This window comes from Asterias rubens, chromosome 19 (assembly GCF_902459465.1).
Source record: "Asterias rubens chromosome 19, eAstRub1.3, whole genome shotgun sequence".
NCBI classification, from domain to species: domain Eukaryota; kingdom Metazoa; phylum Echinodermata; class Asteroidea; order Forcipulatida; family Asteriidae; genus Asterias; species Asterias rubens.
The window spans coordinates 9,311,357-9,336,802 of record NC_047080.1 but is presented as its reverse complement, the minus strand read 5'-3'; the positions used below and the strand labels follow the sequence as shown (position 1 = coordinate 9,336,802).

General features: G+C 39.4%; 2 protein-coding genes across 2 annotated transcripts; one reads left to right on the top strand and one right to left on the bottom strand.

Moving 5' to 3' along the window:
- The first annotated feature begins 7,791 nt into the window (after positions 1-7,791).
- On the top strand, positions 7,792-13,147 carry LOC117303048. Its single transcript, XM_033787099.1, has 5 exons — positions 7,792-8,330; positions 10,118-10,432; positions 11,066-11,410; positions 12,087-12,146; positions 12,829-13,147. Exons 1-4 carry the CDS (start codon positions 8,144-8,146, stop codon positions 12,131-12,133), a joined length of 894 nt encoding a protein of 297 aa, XP_033642990.1. The 5' UTR covers positions 7,792-8,143; the 3' UTR covers positions 12,134-12,146; positions 12,829-13,147.
- A 6,113-nt stretch (positions 13,148-19,260) lies between these two features.
- LOC117303049 lies at positions 19,261-24,577 on the bottom strand. Its single transcript, XM_033787100.1, has 6 exons — positions 24,521-24,577; positions 23,521-23,738; positions 22,074-22,198; positions 21,390-21,501; positions 20,296-20,393; positions 19,261-19,564 (listed from the first exon to the last, which is right to left on the bottom strand). The coding sequence occupies exons 2-6, from the start codon at positions 23,730-23,732 to the stop codon at positions 19,443-19,445; spliced, it is 669 nt and encodes a 222-aa protein (XP_033642991.1). The 5' UTR covers positions 23,733-23,738; positions 24,521-24,577; the 3' UTR covers positions 19,261-19,442.
- Between the last annotated feature and the right edge of the window lie 869 nt (positions 24,578-25,446).

Sequence of the window (25,446 nt, the reverse complement as noted above, 5' to 3'; positions counted from 1 at the left end):
GCTTTTTATGTGACACACTTTCGATCCTACAAAACGGGGCGCCACCATTGTTGGGCTACGGGTTTCGGGGATTCCCCTCCCCGCAATGGGCGTGGCTCATTAGTCTTCGAGGAGACAATGGAGCAAGGACGGTGAGACAATAATAAGACCAATAGTTTTGGACTTATATCTATGCGTGCTGGACTTGTATCTATGTGGTATTTTATCATGACCTGATACCCAGAAAGAGTTCCCCAACAATTATAAAGGTCATCATTCTGTTCACCTTGACACTCCCCATGTAGTAGAACCTTGCAAGTCTCAACAAACCAATTTGAAATTCCTGCCACCAACTTACAAGTTTATGGCAACCCCCCCCCCCTTAAAGGCACAGTACACGTTTGGTAATTACTCAAAAATATATATTAGCATAAAACCTTACTTGGTAACGAGCAACGGAGAGCTGTTGATAGTAATTAGTATAAAACATTGTGAGAAACGACTCCCTCCTTTTATTCATATCTGAAAGCACACTATTTTGTACAACAAGGGTGTTTTTCTTTCACCATTTTCTTGCAACTTCAATTACCAATTGAGTCCAATTTTATGCATATGTTGGGATACACCAAGTGAGAATACTGGTCTTTGACAATTACCAAACGTGTTAAGTGCCTTTAAGTCTTGGAACAACCTCTAGCTGTCAACCATTACTCAATGCTGTTCAACAACATTTACAGTGCAAATTTCGTACTTCCTTAGTCCATGGAAGAAGGAATTCTTATAGTCCAGGATCCATGCACCCTCCGCCACCTCCAGTCAAAACTCTCGCATGGAGTATTTTGGAGGAAAGGCAACTAGAACCATTGAGTTTACCTCATTGAGCCAGATTTAAAGTTTTTTTTCCCACAAGACTTATCGGAGTCAACCGGTCAACAAACGTCAAGAACTCGGTATTGACTTTTTTTCTATTAAAAATAAAATGTTTTGGAAGTTCGCCTCAAAACAAAGCTAGAGGCCACTTTTGGTAAGGGGGCTACAAGAAGACAAACTACTTAACGTGAAAAATGACATAGGGGAGCTGAAGGTATGAATTTACATTCCTCTAAAACAGTCCAGATTGTCTAGGACAGTCAAGGAGTTCAAGATATGCAGACGTGGAATAAAGCTGATGAAATTGCTCCTTGTTCTACATCTCAGCAAATCGAGAGAGTGTGAGCGAGAACACTGGCTTCACGCTCAAACAATCTGAAAGAAGGGAGTAGGTCGGACACACTGGTGTCAACATTTTACCACACAAACTATCTGTAGAAACGGACAGTTTACACGTACGAGGCTTCTTCAAGAAAACTATCATTGGTTGGTATGTATTCTTGTCCTGACTGTCCTTAAATTTGTCCCGAAAAAAACCACAATATCTTATTGTTCCAAGAAATTAAACAACTAACAATGGCATAACGATTCAAGTGGTTTGCATGTCCTTGGCCTCGTCAAGAAATAAATCATTGTTGATATTGTTCATTATTGTCCTGATATTGTCCCCTAAAAGGCACAGTATCCCATAATTATACAAAATTAAATTCGTGGAAAATTACTTCTTTCTCGAAAACTATGTTACTTCAGAGAGAGCTGTTTCTCACAATGTTTTATACCATCAACAGCTCCCCATTACTCGGTACCAAGTAAGGTTTGATGTCAATAATTATTTTGAGTAATTACTAATGGTGTCCAGTGGATGGCACACCTTAAGGATTACAAATTACTGTCTATTGTTTCCGCAAATGCAATAGACAAAAACAACAAAGAAGCCACACCACAAGAGGATTAAAAATACATCATTATAATTTAGGCGTTTATACAATAAAATTAAATTCAGAATAAGAGCTAATCAAACTTTGGCATATCTCTCTCAAGGGGCCCAATTTCATAGAGCTGCTAAGCACAACAATTTGCTCAGCATGAAATTTCTTCCTTGATAAAAACAGGATTACCAATCAAATTTCCATTTGATGTTGCATACTTCTTGTTACTGGTATTCAGCTGTTGTTTGCTCATCCTGAGGGGCCCAATTTCATAGAGCTGCTAAGCACAACAATTTGCTCAGCATGAAATTTCTTCCTTGATAAAAACAGGATTACCAATCAAATTTCCATTTGATGTTGCATACTTCTTGTTACTGGTATTCAGCTGTTGTTTGCTCATCCTGAAAATCATGTGGAAACTTGGTTGGTAGGCCCTTATCCTGTTTTTATCGAGGCAGAAATTTCATGCTAAGCAAATTGTTGTGCTTAGCAGCTCTATGAAATTTGGCTCTGGGCAGACTGTTTCGTACCATGCGGCACTCATCAGCAGAAATGATGATGAAGACACTCGTCCTTCTGCTGATGAGTGCCTTACGGTACGTATAAACAGTTTGTCCATAAGAGAGATAATGCCAAAGTTTGATTTAGCTCATAAATCTGACCTTATTGTATTATCTACAGAAATGTATCGAGCAGTGTGAATTGTGATAGAAGACGATTTCATTTGATGTTTATGACACACACCACAAGCATAGATAATCACACCTGATTCACCAACTAAAGACAGTCCAACCTTTTAGACTAAACATAAACACTGGTGTTAAATAACTTACCGTACAAGATAGCCTATCGTGTACGTACACGATAAGTTTTCCGTACATACACGACAAAATATCATGTACGTATACAATAAGTTTCATCCTTCACGATAAAAACTACATCACGTACATAATAAACTCAAACTTATTGTGTACGTACAAGATATGTTTGGAGTATCATATACATACACGATAACTTACATCGTGTACGTACACGAAACTTACGTCGTGTACGTACACGATAATTTATGTCATGCGTACGTAATTATCGTGTACATGTCATGTACGAACACGTAAAGAGAAATGTTGTTTTATTCATGTGGCGGCAATATGCTTCTGTACATCTCTGCCTCTGTTTCAACAATGATTTATTTATCTCTGTGTGTGCAGTATATGCGCTTAACTTCAGCTGCGCAAACTGGGATTCCTACACCGCTCAAGATTTCGTGAACATGGCTTCTGGTGGCTCCCTCATTGGCGAGAATGGCCGCAAGTGTAGACTGTCTCAGGGCGGGCCCACTACGGCCTGCAATTGTTATGTCAAATACGACATAGACGGCAACAGCGCCAACAACTGGGTGGGGCTGAGTTTTCAAGGAGTGCCCGGAGCGGGGACTGGATGCTGCTCGTCCGTGTCGAGCTGTTCCACGGCAGTTGGAGCTGGCGCATGATTGAAGTCACAACACAAGAACATTTGCTGTGAACCACAAGGTTAGTACCGAGATAAAACCCTGTATTTCCATCATCAGGCGGGCAACGTTTACACGGCTGGACGTGGATACTGAAAATTGATTGAACATAGAATATTCAATTTGGTAATCTGGTAAATAAAAAGCGTGCAGCGCCCTCCCCATTGAGTGCAGAAATCCTGTAGACATTATAGTGAACAAAATCGAAAGGCTGATCTGAAAAACGACCACCATCCATCAAACCTACATCAAAGAAGGTAACTGGTAAGTTTTTATTCTCTGTCTGTTTCGATTTCAACAATGTATTATTTCTGTTCTTTGCTGTAGGCCCGTACAATCCCAACTTTAGCTGCGCCAACTGGGACTCCTACACCGCTCAAGATTTCTATAACATGGCTTCTGGTGGCTCCCTCATTGGCGAGAATGGCCGCAAGTGTAGGATTGCTCAAGGCGGGCCCACTACGGCCTGCAATTACTATGTCAACTACAACACAGACGGCTCCAATAACTGGCTGGGACTGAGTTTCCAAGGGGTGCTCGGAGCGGGGACCGGGTGCTGCTCATCTGTGTCGAGCTGTTCCACGGGAGCTGGAGCTGGGGCATGGTTGAAGTCTCAACACAAGAACATTTGCTGTGAACCTACTCCTACCCCTGGTACGTCAATAGCACTCTTCATAAAAGGAGGTGCCACTAGTAGGTTTAACAAGCTGTGTAATGGTTTTGTTTAGTCAATACACGGGATTTGGTGAGCACTAATGGAAGGGTAACTACTCTGAAAATAAATTAACACACAATGTCCTATTGAAGAACACTGGAGAGCTCTTGGTATTGTTAGAAAAAACACCCTTTGAAAATAGATTTATAGAGAAAATAGATGTAATTTTCACCAACAATTTGAATCATAGAAAGACTTCAGACATGAAGCCCTTTTCCCAGGTATCTGATGAAAACAAACTTCTATGCAACAAGGATGGGGTTATGAGGCATTGCATGGTGAGCTATCAATGTATAGTTTGGTTTGCGGTAACACCATGTGTATATCCAATTGCTGGGTAGGATGTGGGGTTTCCTCTATTTTCTGGCCAATTTGATGACAAATTGATCCCAAATTTTCAATGTTTATTTATTTTATGCATATGTTGGGATTCACAAAGTATGAAGGTATTGGTCTTGGCCAATTTTTGTTATTACCAAAAGTAGACCTACACCCTACCTTTAATACCAACAATTTATTGTCCGGGTCCTACAGAGGCATCTTCTCGGGTGGGATTCGAACATACGACACCTAGATTCAAGAGCAGATATCCCTGCAGACTGACGAATTACTTATTAATTGAGGTGTTTTCATCTTTTTTCAGTCATCAGGCCATGGTTCGAGTTGCAACTGAGGAGAGAGGCACCAGTATTGGATCGCATACGTGGTGATGCAATGCCATGATAACATAATTTACTGGTAAGACTCTTCATATACTTTTATATGCACAACGCCCTCTTTCGACTATATGCCGAAAGTTTGTTTTACAGTGAAAACAGTCAGATCTGGCAGATTTGCTGTATTCTTCTTTGTTACTGTTGTTTCTACATTGTTTGTGTTTGCGCGTTTATTACATGACACAATTTCGTACCCATCATAACTGTGGTGATAAAGTCACAATACAGTCACCGGAAAAGTGAACAAGTCACAACCTCAAAATAATATTGTTCCAATAGGCTGTAGGCGTTGAATTTGATGCATGCTGGTCTAGCTAGCGCTCAAGTGATCCTTAGATAGATCAGCATGCACCTCATTCAACAGTTAGCGCTTGGCAATTGGTATTTTATAAAAGGTGTATAATGTCAATGGTGCCAACAACAATTTGACAACAATCTGTCCCAAAATATCAAACTCGCATTGTGAATTTGTTCTTCACTCATTTTTGTTTCTGTTTTATTTATTTTCAGATTTTGAGGGTCAACAGTTTGTGGAGCGCCCTCTTTATAAGACTGGTCCCTCGTTTCAGACTCTTGACAGAAGCCCATTGTGTTAATGACTGGCTCATCTGTGTTTTTAGTTCAAGAACAAGTGTTTATCATAAAAATATATATAACGTTTTTACAGCTTTGTGTCACAGATTTCCTTTCTCTACGGTTTATTTGCTTTTATTTATTTTATTATTTAGGCCTTTGTTTTTGGTATCCCCATTATATTCATTTATATATATATATATATTATATATCAAATAATAAACCACAAGGGAAACTGACTGGGAACATTTTAAATGATTTTGGATTGAACAAAGAAAAATTGACTAGAGCGGGATTTGAACCAACGACCTCCGGTTTAACGTGCCGGCGCTCTACCAACTGAGCTATCTAGCCCTATGTTGGTGGTTATTTTTAAATACTAGTAATGAATCATCATGATTTTGTTCACCTCATTGGATATTCACGCCTTAAAACATTGAAGGAAACAATTAATGTTTAGTTAGTTTTATTGTATACATCCACAATATAGGATTAAATGAATAGACCGGTCCAAAAAAACTTTGCCTTTAAATATCACAAAGGCAATTTACAGGCAACCAGTCCGACACAATCTCCGGAATAAAAAAAAATGATATCCAGTTGTTTCTTGGTTGATTCTGATAGGGGAAGACATGCTCTATCCAGTGATTTTTATTTTGTTGATTTTTGGAATGGTGCATTGTTTCAAAAATTGGGTTAAAGGTAACGACAATATTAAAGATCATGGTGACTTGTACAAAAAAAGTCATAAAGTTGTAAATTTTGAAGAGCCCAACTGTTTCTTAGTGGATTCTGATAGAGGAAGACATGCTCTATATTAAGTGATTTTTATTTCGTTGATTTTGGGAATGATACACTATTTTAAAAACTGGGTCAAAGGTCACGATAACATAATAAAGATTTCAGTGACTTACATTTCAGAAAATTTATTTTTGACAAAAAAATTGATTTCATCATGCACTTCTCATCATTTTGATACCAAATTTGCATATGTGTGATGATTTTTGATATGGTTTTGACATATTTTTACCAAAAAGGTGGTATTTTACCCTAAAAAACGTCAGATTTTAGTGGTTTCTGCCCTGACCACACGGTAAGTCTGATCGGGCAAAAAATTGGTGTGCATTCATGGCTCATTAGGACCTACAAGCACGGCAATTTTTATCAAAATCGGAAGACATGAGGTAAAAAAGTGCGTTGGTCTGACATGGAATGACCCAGGTTTGTTATTTTATGCATATGTTGAGACACACACTAAGTGAGACGACTGGTCTTTGACAATTATTATTACCAATAGTGACAGTTTCTTTAAAGGCAGTGGACACTATTGGTAATTACTCAAAATAATTATTAGCATAAAACTTTTCTTGGTGACGAGTAATGGGGAGAGGTTGATGGTATAAAACATTGTGAGAAACGGCTCCCTCTGAAGTAACGTAGTTTTCGAGAAAGAAGTAATTTTCCACGAATTTGATTTCGAGACCTCAGATTTAGAACTTGAGGTCTCGATATCAACCATCTATACGCTCATAACTTCGTGTGGCAAGGGTTTTTTTTCATTAATAACTCGCAACATTGATGACCGATTGAGTTCAATTTTTCACAGGTTAGTTACTTTATGCATATGTTGAGATACACCAACTGTGAAGGCTAGTCTTTGATAGTTACCAATAGTGTCCACTGCCTTTAACGGATGGTGATGGTCAGTGTTTGGGATGATTTTAGAGAGGTTTCGCAAGCGTGCGGGGGCAGATACGGATACGGAGAATTATGATAACCGTATCCGTTCAAGTCGTCAGCCGCGTCTCTGATTTTGTTTTGCAAAATATAGTTATGTGTCACTTGACATGCTTGAGAGCGCTCGCATTCATTCATCATGAGTGCTTTTCCGACAAGCATGGCCGATTGAGACCCGTGTTTTATACACTGCATTTTCTCATCGATTTGTTTGTTTTATAGCAAACGACTAACTTTTTTCTATCTATACATCAAGCACGATACCAATGAAAGCAACTTCGTTGGAATTTTTTTTTGATCTGGGACAAACGGACAACTAACAGTCCGACTGCACCTATCCGTTTTTCCTACGACGTGTATCTGTTGGCAACGTGTGTGCAAAATACGATAGTCGCGGATACGCGTCACGTGAACACACAACGTGTCCGTATATCCATAGGCTTGCGAAACGGCCTTGGTTTGTCCTGTCTTGTCATTATGCATGTCTGTCAGTTGTCTGCTGTTCCTTTGCTCTATGGTCCGTCCAATATGCTTGGGAACAAAAGGTGCTGTTTAAACCATTGAGGAAGGATTAGAACCTGGACCTAGATGCTGTCATTTTGTTTGATTAAGCATGTGAGATCTTATAAGTCCATAGCGTGAGGTGTGCTTTATAATGGGACTGGAAGCAAGAAAATAATTGACCACCTATACTGAGATGTATACAATTTTATTAGGGAATTCCCCTCAATTTTCCCTCACAAAACTTTCTATAGAACCCGGATGTTTACAAACCGAAGGCCAAACAACAACAAAAACACCTGTCGTTGATCAACCAATCAAAACGCTAGCTGTCGTATGTCATCACCAATCAACTTTACTTGTAAGGTTTGAGAGGCTAGGAGCTATTTCCTTCCTCAAAACTTACTCTATGCTCAAAAGTTCTATGCTATGTAAAGGTTGCATTCTCCCCGTAACACGATAGATCAGTAAAGATTATTTGATCTAGTGATTTGGCCTTCACCCATTTGCCCATTATATTGGCCATGGAAAGATATGTGCATTACGTGTATTTTCCTGGGCGGGGCTAAAAGGAAAAGCAACCAATCACATACCGTGTGGACTCCAACGTGTCAGCATGACCATGCTAATAAAACTTCACATAAAACGGCCGCACGCCAGAAATTTAGCCAAACTTTTCCAGCAGATTCAACGCCGACGTTTACGACGGACAACTGCTTCCAAGATGTCTCCGAGCCGAACTTTGCAAGTTGTTTTTGTGATTGCAACTTTTTGCGCAGCCGTCATGCAATCTGACGCTCAAGGTATGTGGTGAAGAAGCAGTTTTTTGAGTTGCATAGAGACGGATTAAAATATTAAAGCACACATAACTTAAAGGGCACTGGTTACTATATTGGTAATAATTGTTAGCATGAAAAGTTCCTTGGTATTACGAGTAATGGAGAGCTGTTGATAGTATTAACCATTGTGAGTAACGGCTCCCTCTGAAGTAACTTAGTTATTGAGAAAGGGGTAATTTCTCACAAAAATAATCGAATACTTTACTTCGGCTGAAGCTTTGTATCATAATGATTGCATCTGAAAGCCACAAAGTAATGCAACAAGGGCGTTTTGTCTTTCATTTTTCTTTATGCAAATTTGATGACCACCAATTGAACCCAAATTTTCAGGGGTTTGTTATTTTATACATGTTATTTTTGAGTACACCAAGTGAGAAGACTGGTATTTGACAATCACCAAACGTGTGAAGTGGTGGATCTAATTCTACCCCCATGATTTAACAAAGAGTAAATAATAGTCTTATCTCGAGTTATAGGAAGAATTCCTTATAATGTGAAATCGACCCCAGTGTCTTACATACTCACAACGCTATTCAACGGCTTTAGGCATGGCCTATATACCAATCGACTACCTGGAATGTTTTGTATCTGTAGGTCTCGTAGCTAGAGACTGAAATCATGGTTACAAAACCGTCCACAGCTACTCACGTACTAACCTAGATTTAAAATTATGTGTGTATTTTATGAAAGTGGTGACTGTTGCGCATGAAAAACTGGAATCGAACTTAGGTTTTAAGCTATCAGATTTGGATATTCGGGTTTGGCATAGCTGTATTAAAGCCAGTGGACACTTTCGGTAAACAGTATTGTCCTAGGCCCACATTTCGTGTACAGTTGTATCACAACTTATATATAAAACAACAAACCTGTGAAAATTTAGGCTCAATCGGTCATTGGAGTCGGGAGAAAATAACGGGAAAACCTACCCTTGTTTTCGCGCGTTTCGCCGTGTCATGTTTACTGTAAATTTGATAATTGTTTTAATGTTTTCTCAAAAAGTAAAGCATTTCATGGAATACAATTTCAAGAGAAGTCTTTTACCATTACCTTCTGTAAACCCTGTAAGTTATTTGTAAATCTGTGAGCTTTCTTGTTTTTCTGTTCCGAAAGTGTACAATCATGGCTTTAAATAAACGTATGACCACCTTTATATAAGTTTAAGAACAAGTATATGTAGGTAAGAAAGTGTTTTTATCAAATAAAACATGATGGGTAACACAATGTGTTCCTGGCTGTGGCTGCTGTATGCGCCGTAGCACCTCGTAAACCCTTGCAAAGGGTCTCATAATTCATCACTGCAATATATATCTTTCTGAAAGTTTGTATATACTCAGCGCCTTGAGTATCTTGTTATTTTATTTTATTTATTTTAAATCTTCGGATATCATTCATCAAAGCGACGTCCCTCCCAGACCCCTCCAACAAAAAAACATACATGTTTATAAAAATACAGAAAATAAAAGCATGAATTTTAAAAATGTACATATACATATAAAAGTACAAAACGCTACATTTAATTAAAATCATGAAACACCACCGAGCTGGCACAAACATTATGGCAAGATAATGACAATAGACCAAAACTGAACACTCGTAGATAAACGAAAATATCACCCATATAATTATTAAGAAACAAACCAAGTTTGGTATGATACGTTTGGTAGATATGTCCGCTTAATAAGACTTTGCTATCATTATTATTTTTTATGTATATCATAATGTGCCTTATTTCTCTCTGGTTCTGTTTTCAGGATATCATCCAAGCTTCTGCTGCGCAAACTGGGATTCCTACACCCCACAACAGTTCTTTGACATGGCCTATGGTACCTCTCGCATTGGCCAGAATGGTCGCAAGTGCAGGATTTCTCGAGGCGGGCCCACTACGGCCTGCAATCACTACGTCAAATACAACACAGACGGCTCCAATACCTGGCTGGGACTGAGTTTCCAAGGAGTGCCCGGAGCGGGGTCCGGGTGCTGTTCGTCCGTATCGAGCTGTTCCACGGAAGTTGGAGCTGGGGCATGGTTGAAGTCTCAACACAAGGAGATTTGCTGTGGACCACAAGGTACGTACCAAGCTTATACTGATCGAAAATTCGAGTTGAAACCAATGGTTCTTTTCAGAACCTCCCCACCCGTGCAATTTCTATCGCATCACCAATGATGTGGAATCATCTTCCCCAGAACATCACCCAATCTACTTCATAGCCAATTTCGAAAACTTCGCTTAAATCTCACCTTTTTTTTTTTTGAAAGCCTACTGTACGGCGCTACGAGCAACGACTGTTGGACTGGCGCGCCTAATAAATTGCTTTGCTTCAATTTTCGATACCTCAGCTGAGGTCTCGAATTCAATTCAAATATTTTAGTGAGGAATTACTTCTTTCCCCAAAATATGTTACTTCAGAAGGAGCTGTTTCTCACAATGTTTTGTATCTATCAACAGCTCCCCGAGTTGCTCCTTACCAAGTAAGTTGTTACGCTAACTATTACCTTGAGCAATCGCCAATAGTGTCCTGTGCCTTTAGCGATTGATTGATTGATTGATTGATTGATTGATTGATTGATTGATTGATTGATTGATTGATTGATTGATTGATTGATTGATAAATTGATTTCAAAGAATTAGCTGTCACCTCGTCCGTCTCGGCATATTATTTCAACAATGCATTATTTCTCTCGTTCTCTCGTGTATGCAGCAAGCCAAGACGGATATGATCCAAATTTCCGCTGCTCAAACTGGGACTCTTACACACCACAACAGTTCTATAGCATGGCTTCTGGTGGCTCCCTCATTGGCGAGAATGGCCGCAAGTGCAGGATCGCTCAAGGCGGGCCCACTACGGCCTGCAATTACTACGTCAAATACAACACAGACGGCTCCAATAACTGGCTTGGACTGAGTTTCCAAGGAGTGCCCGGAGCGGGGACCGGGTGCTGCTCGTCTGTGTCGAGCTGTTCCACGGCAGCTGGAGCTGGGGCATGGTTGAAGTTGAAACACAAGAAACTTTGCTGTGAACCCACTCGTCGTCGTCCTGGATGGAGTAAGTATTTAAAAGTCACATATAAAAAGCCGTCTTTCTTCCATTTCGGTGCCACTATGTTCAAAAAGCCGTCGTAATAATGTTAATTAGTCAAACTGAGAAGCCTCTCGAAACATTCCGAAAACTTACTACAACGCGGTAGTAGAATACCATATTATAGCAAGACAAGTTCTCAAGGGAACATATTTATAAACCTTACAAGTAGACACACACGGTGTTACCGCAACCAAATAATACCTCACCATAAACCATGCAAAGCCTCAAATCCCATTAACTTAATACAGATACGTACTATTGAGCAGTAACAAATTACTTTACATAATATGACCTTAGTAAAGAACACTGGGGAGATTTTGACAATAAAACATTGTTAGAAAAGACACCCTTGAAGTAGTGTAGTTTTATAGAAAAGTCGGTATATATTGGCACCAACGAAATTTGAATCTGAGAAATTAAGGCTTCTTTGTTGGAATACACCAAGTGATACTGTCTTTGACGTTTACCAAAAGCATACCCCGCCTTAATAGGCCTACACAAACCATTTGCGAGAACTCCGGGAAAACCCACATGCTAGCTGGTTGTATTCAAACAGACTAATATTCTAGAGTGGGTCCCCACAGACAGGCGAGCGAATTATTTAAATAATGTTTTTTTGGGTATTTTCATTTATTTTCAGCTATCACCAACGGGTTACCAACGCTGGAGCATGGTGGCATTCCATAGACAATAAATACCGGTAAGGGGCTTCAACATGTATTTATACACAACTCCCCTGTTTGATGCCGAAATCTTGTTTACATAATGAGAACAGTAGGAATAGAAAACAACGGAATACTATTCTTCTTTGCAGCCCCCCCCCCCCCCCCCGTTTGTGTTTGCCCGTACATGACATGATTTCGTTACCATCGTATAAACTGCTACATCAGATAGCCCTTTCCCAAGAGCTGTTCGGGTTTGGAACAGGCTACCATTGGCTGCAGTCACTGCAACAAATCTGCAAGTGCTCCATAGAAAAGCACTGCCGGCTATACGAGGGATGGAGCTTCCAATCTCTCTCAGGACAAACTGAAAATACCACGACTGATATGTACAATATTTACAGCATCAAGCACAAATGGATTTTACAACCCACCCTCTCCAGGACAGCAGCAATGCTTTCAGGAGAGTACAACAACTCAAGACTCAGACTCAAAAACTGTTGTAATGAAGTCATAGAAACACTGGAAAAGCAAACAAAGTCACAAAGACATCTTCATACCCAAAATATTCCCATAAATGTACATGGTATGAACAACACTCTGTAAGCGTACAGCGATAGGATATGTCCCAAAATATCAAACTCGCATTTTCCTGTACAGGAAATAGCATAGGGAACTTGTTCCTTAACTTCTTTTTTATATCCTTTCTATTTATTTCAGATTTTGCGGGTTAACCAAACCATCGTAACCTGAACATCTGACGTCAAACTTTGAGTCTCTTGAATTACGCCAGAGATCTGCATTTAGCCAATGTTTATCCTCGACCATAATCACCTTTCACCTACATTCATTAAACACACACACAACTGCATGCTGCAGCATGCAGATGACCGACAGTGCAGCTGCTCGGACCAATCAAAACACAGAAATGACAAGCTGACGTCACTGCACGGTTACCCAATGAAATCACTACATGTATATCCAATGAAATCACTGGTTCTGTAAAACCAATAATAATGTGACTGAAGACAGGGTACCAGTCTATTTAAAATGCCTTTCCCTATAGCTCATCTTTGTCGTTAGTTCACGTACATGTGAACTACAGTGTACATAATAAAGAACGCCTTTTTGACTTTTGGAAACATTTTTACATTCTGTTATGTAGGGGGCCTACTTTTTAACCGAGAATAACGCTTGTATATTTTGTTAGTTTTTGTGTGTGTGTGTTTTTTTGGGAGGGGGGGGGGTTGATGTGGTGGCCTTTTTCAGACAAATTATGCATTTTATAGGTGTTAAATAAATAAAGAGATGATATCTGTGAACGTTTTGGTGTTTGGATGTGCTTACTATATTGTCTTATTTTACAAAATTTACCTCATCAATAATGTAAACTTTCAACCAAAAAGTTTAGATTAATACCCCAAAACATGAATTGTCGTGTTTTGATTTAGGCTAATATTAAAGGCAGTGGACACTATTGGTATAATATACTCAAAATAATTGTTAGCATAAAAACTTACTTGGTTATGATCATTAGAGGGATGTTGATAGTATATGAGAAACGGCTCCCTTTGAAGTAACGTAGTTTTCTAGAAAGAAGTAATTTTCCACGGATTTGATTTTGAGACCCCAGAATTAGATTTTGAGGTCTTGAAATCAAGCATCTGAAAGCGCACAACTTCGTGTGACAAGGGTTATTTTTCTTTCATTGTTATCTCGCAACTTCGATTGAGCTCAAATTTTCACAGGTTTGTTATTTTAGGCATAATGTTGAGATACACCAACTGTGAAGGCTAGTCTTTGACAATTTCCAATAGTGTCCACTGCCTTTAATGGCCTGGCGTATTAATTTATAGTTGGCTGCGCAACCCTGGTGAATTTTTTCATCATTATAAACAATTAAAAAAAAGCATGAAGCCATTCTTGTGATTTATGAAAAGGCAAAAAACAGTTAATGGTCTGACTTATATTTCACTGCTTACCCATAAAGACAACAATGTACGTGTTGACCGTAGCAAGCAGAAGTAAAACTATAGTCAGAAAGCACACATACAAAGCAAGGGGGCAAACAAAGATATACGCCATAAAATACGGAGACAAAGGGGGTGGGGAGGGGGGTGGAGAGAAGGAAGGGGTTGCTTAAAAGGTCACCAACCGATCGACCTTTTAAACACCATGTACAGTTTAATGATAATCTGAGTGGTTTTGAAAAAAAAAAACCGTTGGTTTCAACATGGAGGTTTCAACAACTCGATGTTTCGATCAGTATGCTCAATTCACCATCCAGAAGACAATGAGACTTCTCGGTTCTGAAAAGACCTGTCCTGTCTTTTAACTATTACTACCTGGGACTAGCAAGTCAGTTCTCTAAAGAAAGAAAAAAATCTACCAGTGTCAAGTACATTAGACACGCATGGTGTTACCGCACACCAAATAATTGATACCTCACCAGAATGCAACTTACTGTTCCTCAAATCCTAATTAGTGTTGTTATTCTCAAAAAGTAATTCTTACAATCGTGGAGGTAGATGTTACAAAACACCTGAGAGTATTTTCCAAAAAGGCTCAACTACCATGGAGGTTAGAAATAATTACCAAAGGAGATATATAGGAATTATGAACAAAGGAATTTCACTACACCCCTTAAGGCTAGTTCCAAATGAGGACGAGTAGGTCTGAACTCGTCCTAACTCTTTGTGAAATCCACGTCCCTGGGAAGCATCCCTTTATTCAACCATGCTTGTTTAGTGTCCATTTCGAGGAACAAGCCACTGACGTCACCACATGTATGCATTGTCTAGTAGTCTTTGTGTCAGACTCGCTGTATCATTTGGTAGCTGGTACAGGCACACACCGTATTGATTCGACGTCTATTTTATCTATTTCACCGAAAGTGCCCGCTACCAAACGTCACCTCGGACCAATCAATACACACAGTAAGCTTACGTCACTACACGTTTATCCAATGAAACATTTTATCGATTGGAACCAACGATTCTGTGAACAAGTACCGTATTTATACAGATAAATACATGGACCAGTCTACCTACACACCAATTTGTTTATGTGGGCTCAGAAGCCTTCAAATAATATAATACTATGTTCATCTCAACTCTTCGTTCACTCCAACAAAAGAGCTCTTGCGCCTTATTTTGTTTGTCATTATACTCAAACGAAACTGTAGTCAAAACCTAGCAGAGGGCTGACTAGGCCTGTACAACTGGGGGCTCTGTACCTTCGTAACATTGTTGAAAACAAAATCAGGACAGTTCTTTTTAGAACTATAGATGTCTCCCGAAAATCAACTCTGCAGGAGTAAAATACATAGCAAGACAGTTCTCTAAAGAACAAATAATCTACATGGCAAACAGAGTCAAAAGTGTTACCATGCGCAAACCAAACAACAGTTTGGATAGATCTAGGGTCGACGCTGTAAAGACAACTCTCGGGAATGCAGGATGTGACAGGGGAAGACGGGCCCGCGGGATATGGTGGGATGGAAGGGTACCAAGCGCGTTACATCACGGTGTGGCCATCTTTACGTTACCCCCATTCCAACTCAATGTAACCAAACTGAGGCTGGACGAAATAATAGTACCATGTTTGCGCAATGAATAAAGCATTCATTACTATAATGGAAACAGGGAACATGACCAAGATGGTGAGAGCGTGATAAAGGTCTATTTGATGGGATTACTGTGGGATTTTCCTGTATGAGTGCAGTGCTAGGTTTTCGAAAGTACAAGCTCGCTTTTATACTTGCTGAATATCTCGAGCTATACCCCGTGACGCATCATGGACTGTAAAAGCTTCCCCAATGAAATAGTTATTTTGTGCTCAGAAAGAACATGACGGTTGGCTAGCTAGTCTAGGGGGCCTACTCCACACGCTAACCTGCATTACAATGCAGCTGTCTCACAGCTGTATTTGAGTAGTACTATTACATGTATACTTTGGCCGAAGTTACAAATCCTACTGTCCAGTCGCACCATTGGTGGATGCGAGGATAGCTGCCCCCCCCCCCCCGTATCGTTCAGTCTTTTTCGATTATAGTCTTGGTTCAAGGCTCTCTTGTTATTACTATCCCCACCTGAATCATCACCGCCACAAGAGGGCGCGCTAGCACTACAGACCACTTTCGTGTTGCAGCCTGACCATGGAGCTCCTTCGCCCGAGTTACGCCGGAGATCTGCCGTTGAGGTCACCTTTGACCTCACATCATTTCACATGCCTTTCATGGTTCTGGAGATTCACAGTTAAATTCGACTTGCATGCTTGTACACATACATCGCTAACACCTGTCCTTATCCTTGCGTAATTTTTCATTTTCCTTTTATACAAATTTGAATAACAGATTAAACTGCTGCTCTTTCCTTTTGTGATTATTGGCCAAAAATGTTTGACTTGCCCTATTCAATTAATACAAACAAAAAATGCTGGACTTACCCCTCTTGAGTGACTTCTATGATGGCGCGTCCGAGAGCCTGTCCGCCAGAGATTCGGTCCCCCATAATGGGAAACAAGGGCTGTATGAGGATGATTCAAAAGAGCGCCCTATCAGAACAAATTTGGACACAGTTCACCATATGGGGGACCAAATCTCCAGGGGACAGAATCTCCTGCCACACCAGCGGGCGAAACAGTGGAAAGGGCATACCATTTGGTACAAATTCGATAAAACTCCCCAGGACACAAGGCCTTGAACACTATTCAACCCCGCCCACCCATCTCAAACGTCCAATATTACCAAATCTGATGACAACAATAAATCCGTAAATCAATATCACATGTCCACTTTTATTCAATTAAAATGTTATCTAACAACAATGATAAACACAAATGGTGAACCAATTCATGACGATTGCGGCAAGTAAACTGTTGATCTTTGTTTTTTATAAAAGGGTTAAATATTTCTTAATACCACAAAAATTTACATCTGGCTTTCAATTTGTTCTTACATGTACTGGAAGTCTTCAAAATTAGACATAATAAATGGAAACTTGTATATCTCCTGCAGCCTGCCCTACACAAATTAACACCCCAGAACATGCAGTTCGGTTCTCTCCTTTGAAAAACGCTTTAAAACCTTTGCAATTATTAATCTTTACTCAAAATATCAAGTTCCAAATAGGCTTGAAAGGTCTGCGAGGAACGATAACCCAAGCAGCCTGTGGGCTGTACATGAAATTATGGACTCCTAAACCAGTTATTAACAAACATTCCATTTGTTTGCATCCCTGTGGAGAAATCTTTTGTTCTTTTCTTTGTCCCTGTAGTTAAGAACCTCCCATAGACGTCGTACACAAACTTCCTCGTGGAGCGCCGGAGCCATTTGAATTCCCCTATGAAGAATCTTTGTTTCCCTCTTCTGTTTTAAAGGATTTGGGTACCTTTTCAAAGTGTCCATAGATTTACATTAAACTTACAGGGTTTGAAGATAATGATAGTGGAAAGCTTCCCTTCAAATATTACTTACTGAAGTGCTGTAGTTTTTGAGAAATGAGTAAAACAATGTCATGATATTCGTTTGTAAATGATTAAAATAATTTTCGTCTCATGAGACGAAGATTATTTTCATGACATTGTTTTACTCATTTCCCACAAAAATTACAGCACCTCAGCACGTAATATTTTCAGGGGAGCTTTCTACTATCATTATCTTCAAACTGCGTAATTTAGTGTAAATCTGTGGACATTGTGTTTTTTGTCCTACAAAAGTTATATAGACCCTTTAAAAGTGTGATTGAGTTCAACCAATCAAGCGACAAGGATCTACATGTATGTGTGAAGCCTAGAGATACATTTCATTGAAGAATTTCGAACAACAATAGAATGCCTAACGAATAAATACAATTTGATTGCCATTCATTTTAAAGGCAGTGGACACTATTACTATTTACTCAATATCTTAAAAACTTGGAAATGAGTAATGGGTAGAGGTTGATTGTATAAAACATTGTGAGAAATGACTCCCTCTGAAGTAATTTTCCACGAATTTGATTTTGAGACCTCAGTATTAGACTTTGAGGTCTCGAAATCAAGCATCTGAAAGCACACAACTTCGTGTGACAAGGGTGTTTTTTCTTTCCTAGTTATCTCGCAACGTTGAAAACCAATTGAGCTCAAATTTTCACAGGTTTGTTATATTATGCATATGCTGAGATACACTTAATGAGAAGACTGGGCTTTGACAATTACGAATAGTGTCCACTGCCTTTAAGATTGATTACCAAATACCAAACTTTGACATTACCTTTAACAACAACCAACCATGTCAGAGGAGCATACAACAGATAATCTACGAAATATCTTACCCACTCAAATTTTGCCACTCTCTTTTTATAAAACAAAGCCATGTTCTGAGCTTTTAATAAAGCAGGAAAAATAACCTACAAGTGACAATCTACCAATTGGTCAGAACTGATAAACCGTAACATTTCAAACACTTCTTTTTTGTTGGCTAAATAAGTTGTTCTGTTAATTTACAAAAAATACTGTACACAAGATTATAGTTACCAAAAATACTCATATACATCTCAAAATTACTGTTAAGTCCTTGTATTATTATGTTCAATTTTTATTAAAATAGCTATAATAAATTATGAGTTTTACTTATTTGTGTTTGTTTGTTTGTTTGTTTGTTTGTTTGTTTGTTCAGATATTCTTCTGTCAAGGAAATTCGGAAAACTCCCACAGGGGGGTATAAATGCCAAGCTGGCAACAGCCAATCTCTCTCATATAAACATTGGTTTAACGTCTATGATTATGAACTACACAAATCAAGAAATTGTAATTCAGTAACTAGACGACAATATTTATTCTAGTCATTGTTAGCTGGGGTATTCAAACCCACAACCTTGTGATTGCAAGTCCTGCAGTCTAACCATTAATATGACAGAGTCATGTTATTATTTCTAGTTTGTATTTTAGTTCGCACCATGTGCGTCAAAACTTGACAGGTACCTGGGTGTTATAAGTGTTCTTCTTCTTATAATTATTATTGAACACTCGACAGTTCTATAGTTTGGGAGGTTGTGCTTTCTGCTATGCCAGCCAGGCTTCTGATGGATGATACCCAAGCCTACATCCGTATGGACTGTAAAGGGGGTAACCCTGTTTCAGCCCTAGGAGAAGGTGGCAACAGCCCCTGACAAAATAAAGTTGTAGCCCACACCTTGAAGCGGCCTTCAGGCCTTTGTGTGTCTGGTGACTTGCATAACAAAAATCTTTAATCCTGAAATATTACAAGCTGATTTTTAAACTGATTGTTCAAATCGATTTTTGTTAGCCACCCACCCCATTCACAGAAATAAATTATAAATGTAAACAAAAACTCACTGAGTAGGAATTGCTGCCTTCCGTAATGCTTCCACAGCCTGTTGGACCTTCTCATTTAGCTTAGAGGGGTGATCCAAAAGATGCTGTAGGTGGGTAACTTCCATTTCTAAAAGCATACCTTCGGGGAAAATAGAATGTCCCTGTTGTGAGCAACTGCAATGCTATTAGTTACCTTAAAGTAATAATTATTCAAAAATAAACCTAAACCCAAATACCTACGAGTACAATCTGTTGGCTAAAAAACTACGGAGCTCTGATTCAAATTTTGGGGGATTCAAGCTGTTTATCTTTTTCCCTAAGCTTGTTACTTCGAGTAAAATGATTCTCAAAACGAGTTACACTCCCAAAAGCTGCTATACTTCCAACCAATGAAGTTTTCATTGCCACTAATTTTAATTGCGATTACGAAACATACACCTTCCTTTTAACCATAGCCTTGAGTAGGTCACCAGAGCCAAATTTCATGGCACTGCGTACCGTAAGCAAAGAATTGGCGCTTACGGAAGCAGGGTACTTCACAGGCTAGCAGTGAATTTTTGCTTGTGCGCGTGCCTACTCCACGTCACTAGGCATTCTTTACTTTACACAGCTAGCACAGAAATTAGCGGTATAAGCAGAGCCATGAAATTGGGCCCTGATGCTCAAGATGCTCATTGTTTTAATTTGTTTAAATATATTTTTTGTTATGCAAGTCGCCTGACAAACAAGGCCGGAAGACCACTTCAAGGTGTGGGCTACAATTATTTTACTCCAGAGGCCGTTGCCACCTACTCCTAGGGCTGAAACAGGGTTACCCCTTTTACAGTCCATTGCTCTTACAGGACCCAAAAACAACTTTTTTTCACTAACCTGTGATCTTTGAGGCAAGTTCTGGATGCGTGTCTTCGATCTTTGAGTATAACTCCTCCCCCAACTCTTGCTTCTCTTCATCAATTTGAACCTGGTAGCTGCAAAATAAATTGCAAATAATTATAAAGTTAGAATAAACTTTTGGGTTTTTGGAACCATTCCATTGCTTTAATAAGGGAATAAAAGAGTAGCGACGGCTTCTTACATGGCCGTTTAAAGCCGGCAGGGTCGAATTGCCGTGTGATAAAGGCAACTACCCTACAAGGTTTTAAACGAACGTTTAAGAACGAGTCACTACTTTTTATTCCACACTTTTGTTAAAAAACGTTAACAAATACAATTCGAGGTTTGAAATATTGTTTTCAAAAACTTTGTGAAGAATCTGTTTGAAGCGCGTGCGTTGTGTGTACGCGCGCGCTTAGATTATGCGTGCTTAGATTATGCGTGCTTAGATTACTCGCTGTTACTATAGCTATGAATTGCGTTCCACATGATAATCTTGTGCGCCCGACACGCGGAAGCCGGCTTATTATAAACAGCTCCAGCTGGTCATTATAAAATGTTTAAACACCCCATGTGACGCGCTCTCCACCAATAGGAGTAGAGAAAGGGTGGTTGTGTTTTTGAGATATCGCCGAAAGTCCGGAGCGGTTATGTCAAGGATAATCCATAATTGGACAACACTTTCTCAGAAACGTAACTGAGAGACATTTCTCCGTTTCCAAATTTGGGGAATAATTTTAGAGGTAGCATTTTTGAGATGTAAAAAATCCGGAGCGGTTATTTCCGCCCATGAAGAAAAATCCTACTTGGAAAACACATTCTGAGAAACGCTTCAATGCAGAAATGTTTCTCCATTGAAAACTTAAAGGGGCACTAAGGCCATGCCACGGGGCAATTGCCTCTGGGTCATCGTATAATTCCAGGTCTGTTGCTAAGTTTTGGATGTAGTGAGCCTGTATGCTTCGTTTTCAAAAGGGCAAGGGCACCAAGGCGTTTTCTCCTTGGTAAAGTGCACCCGATGAGGCAATTGTCTGTGTTGCCTCCGTGAAGTATCAGGACTGGAACTATGATATGACATAAATGGTTCTTACCCATCATGTTCGTTGAGCAGCGTTGCTGTTGCTTTCTGCACAGCTTGGTTCAACTCCTGAGGTGAGGAGAGAAGATTCCGAATCGAGTCTGGGTCCAGTTCCAGCAGCATCCCTTCAAGATTGAGATCAAAACGTAAGTAAAACACTAATTAAACGAACCAGATACACAGGGTTAACCCCTACTCTTCTAAGATAAGTGTTCTGGGTTCTTTTATGTGCACTATCGATCCTAATACAAAGTAATGCCCCATACGAAATGATAACGTTACTTGCTCAATGACACAAGTGCCACAACGGGAACTCAAACCTACATACTGCTGATCACAAACCCCTGGATGGGCCCAAATTTCATGGCTCTGGTTATCGCCAAATTCTGCGCTTAGGACCACCATTCAAGCGCCAAAGTTCTGTGCTAACTGTGTAAGCGTAGAATGCCTAGTAACGTGGACTACGCACACGCACAAGCCAAAATTCCGTAAAATATGCTTGACGTAAGCGCAGAATTCCCTGCATCTGTAAGCGCTGATTCTTTGCTTATGGTAAGCAGAGCCATGAAATTGGGCCCTGATTTTGACTCCCATGCCCTTAACCAGTTGTCCAAGACAACCCATTTGATTGAACCCTTATTGGCACAAACTTTAAAGGGCCTCTTGAACTTCTGAAATAGTACAAGCTAATCCTTACCTGTGACTTTGGCGCAGTGTTGAGCATCAAGTTCCTGTACCTTGAAGAAAAGTTTCTCTCCTAAGTTATCTTTCTCGTTCTCATCTAGAACAGGGAAGTAACCCTCTGGCGGGGAAGCAGAGCTTCTGTGTGAAACAGAAAACGAATTATATACAATTTTAGGCTTCATGTGAGTCTTAGTTGGTATGACACTGCTCTAGAAGTGCAAAGGTCGTGGGTTCGATTCCCACCCAAGTAACATGCCTGTGATATTTTTTTCACAGGACTCGGGAAAGTACTGAATATACAGTGCTAACACACATTGGTGTATATGGGTAAAAACCAAAATTAATATTCTTCGTCCCCGATGCAAATTTAACATCTCTTATAATGTATGTTGATGAACACTTGACACGGTTTCGACTTTTAAAAAATATATAAAAACTCACCTGTTTCCAGTATGACCATTATTTATCTTTATCTGCTTTGCTTGCTAGCGCCATGATCTAGATGGAATGGCGCTATATAAATCCCGCTATTATTATTATGTTTGAACATGTTGCTGAGTACATGCATGGGAGTTCTGTGGTGGTGTTTAAACATTTTTATATAAAGGGTGGACCTGAGCAGTCCACATAATGTAGGGACTTGAAACACTACGTGGACTTACACACTTCCACACAGTGTTACTTAGTTTTTACAGTGTTGGAAAAAAAAAAAAAATTCTTCAAACGCACCGGACACTATTGGTTATTACTCAAAATATTTGTAAGCATAAAAAAAGCTTACTTGGTAATGAGCAACGGAGAGCTGTTGATAGTATAAAACATTGTGATAAACAGCTCCCTCTGAAGTATAGTTTTTGAGAAAGAATGTAATTTCTCGATCAAATATTAAAAGACTTCAGGCCTGTAGCCTTTTATTAGGCATCTGAAAGAACACAAATGTGTGCAACAAGGGTGTTTTTCTGTCATTATTCTCTTGGAACTTTGATGCACAATTGAGCCCAAATTCTCACAGGCTTGTTATTTTATGCACATGTTGGGATACACCAAGTGAGAATATGGTCTTTGACAATTACAAAAGGTGTCCAGTGGCTTTAATAGGCCTGCCAGGCGACTAGTATCATGGTAGTTTTTCAACTTCTCGGTTAATCATGCTGCCACGACTACAACAAAAATAGTGGCGACAACCTATTTGGTGAACCAATTGTGTCGCTCAAGACTATTCACAATAACATAATTTACTTAAAAAACACAATCAGACATCAGTGACACAATCCTTCAATCCTTTCAGCTTGAATTTTACTATATTGCGCTTGCGGTAACCATTGCCACAATGCATCATGAGAATTAAAAATTAGTTGCGACTAGTGTCGTAGTCGGGAATATTTGATGTGCGACTAGTCGAGTAGTAAATTTCACTAGTCGCCAAGGCCTAGAGTGAGTTTACTGGACAAAGCACTCACTCCTCGTGAATGACCCTCTGAGCTCCCTTCACTCGCCTCCTCAGCAGAGCATCTTCTTGTAACATCCGCGTCACCTCTTGGTGACCAGCTTCAAGCAGGATACCAGTGACATGTTCGGCGTTCTGTGGGCATAACTCCTCAACCTTGGCGTACAGATGCTCTCCCAGCAGATCTGTAGTATTTTGAACATTGTCCGAGTCCGTGGGGAGCATTTTGTTCTATGATGATGGAGAAGAAGGTCCGAGAAGAATATTTTATAAACCATGAAAATATTTCCGAAGTTATTTTAATTTTTTGCAAATATAGGCCTAATGTCCGTTACTACTGACAACGTAATTTGTTTATCTCCCGTGACCTTTTGACAATAGAATACCCGCTGGTATTGTCAAAAGGTCACAGGACGGAAACAAATTGCGTTGTCAGCAGTAACAGACATGCTCTGCTGCAACTGAGAATACAAGTAGGCTTGTAATGTTTTCAAAAATATTAAAAATTAATTAAAAGAATTGTACCTTCAGTTTGGGAGTGCTGTGGGTCGGGAGGAGGTTACAACTTCCTCCATGGTTACAATATAGTCTAAATTTAACAGTATTTATTTTTTTATTTTCAATAGTCAGTTGGGGATTGGTATTGCATGCAGCACAGCTTACTTTTCTTCAAAGAGTAATATATTATTGGCTAGTATTTGATTGTAGTTTTAAGGGGGTCAGGGCGGGACTGAAAACCTAATCGGTACAATTATTTATGATAGAATACAGGGCCACTCCACAGGGTTAGTTAGGGTTGGGGTTCCCCCCCCCCCCCCGCCCCATGGAGGAAGAAATTTCTTCCCCCCAACCGCCGACTGCTTGCACTTGCAGTTCATCATGTTCATGGGAATCATGCCTAAGTTACCCACATATTAATCCCAATTTCCCCACATACTAACGCAAAACATCAAACTAAGGGTGACAAACTTTGAAATGCTATGTTTAAAAGTAATAACATGTGGGCTTTTTACCTGAATTACAGCTGTCCCAGGGATGTTGTTTTCCAGTTTTGATAGCTGAGATGTGAAATACCGCCCTCTCGTGGTCAGAGTGAAACATGTGGTTGTATGGTCCCCGCCAATATACCACGTCCTATCGCAAAGTGCACACAGCCACGTTCAGTGGACACGGATTTCGTCGTTCCGGACTCCAGACTGATCCTTTTCGTTGCGGACCGTGAAAAGGCGAGTACATGTGCGGACTAAAGCCATTAAAATAATCATTATTTAATACCATTTTGAATAAATTTTCTATTAAACATAATAATTATAATCTACCAATAAATACCAAGGAATCTTCTTTATTACAGATTACTGTCTGAAGTATTTAAAAGAAGGGTATTTGTAAACATTTCTGACGAGGCAAAGTTTGCACATCGGCAAATTTTTGTGTAACTCGTGTAAATCGGTAAATCTTGCCCAGTTTTCGGACGTACGACAAACCATACTTTGGAAAGTTGTCCGTATCCTGCCACCACTTTTTTCACGCATGTAGTTATTGAAAGGAAAACCACATTAGAGTAAATAAGATTTTAATGTCTCTAGTTTATTTAATAAATTGGCCGGATACGAAATTTTACCTAAAAAAAAATAAATCAAGTAAAATTTTACAGAATTATTGACTGAGAATTGGAAAAAGAAAAAAAAAAAGAAAGACGATTGATTGAGCAGGCCCCTTTGCATAATCAATAAAAAGTACCGTGTAGATATGTACATGTCTGGATAAAGTAAATTTACCCCACCCCCAACGTAATTGTGCATCATGATGATTGAAAATGTGAAAAACGGTTCACAGTTTTTTACGCATGTTGCATTAAGAACCCGAATAAAACAATCACCGAGCAATAACTCCATTTCCAAACATGAAATAAGTTTGATTTATTTCTCATCAAATATGA

Bases quoted from the DNA above. Each gene is read 5' to 3' on its own strand.
- LOC117303048 (XM_033787099.1), top strand. From the start codon at position 8,144: ATGACCATGCTAATAAAACTTCACATAAAACGGCCGCACGCCAGAAAT. The intron at 8,331-10,117 runs GTATGTGGTGAA...TTCTGTTTTCAG, and splicing joins CATGCAATCTGACGCTCAAG to GATATCATCCAAGCTTCTGC. The intron at 11,411-12,086 runs GTAAGTATTTAA...ATTTATTTTCAG, and splicing joins TCGTCGTCGTCCTGGATGGA to CTATCACCAACGGGTTACCA.
- LOC117303049 (XM_033787100.1), bottom strand. From the start codon at position 23,732: ATGCTCCCCACGGACTCGGACAATGTTCAAAATACTACAGATCTGCTG. The intron at 20,394-21,389 runs GTAAGAACCATT...TTTATTTTGCAG, and splicing joins CTGCTCAACGAACATGATGG to CTACCAGGTTCAAATTGATG. The intron at 19,565-20,295 runs GTTAGTGAAAAA...TTTTCCCCGAAG, and splicing joins ACTTGCCTCAAAGATCACAG to GTATGCTTTTAGAAATGGAA.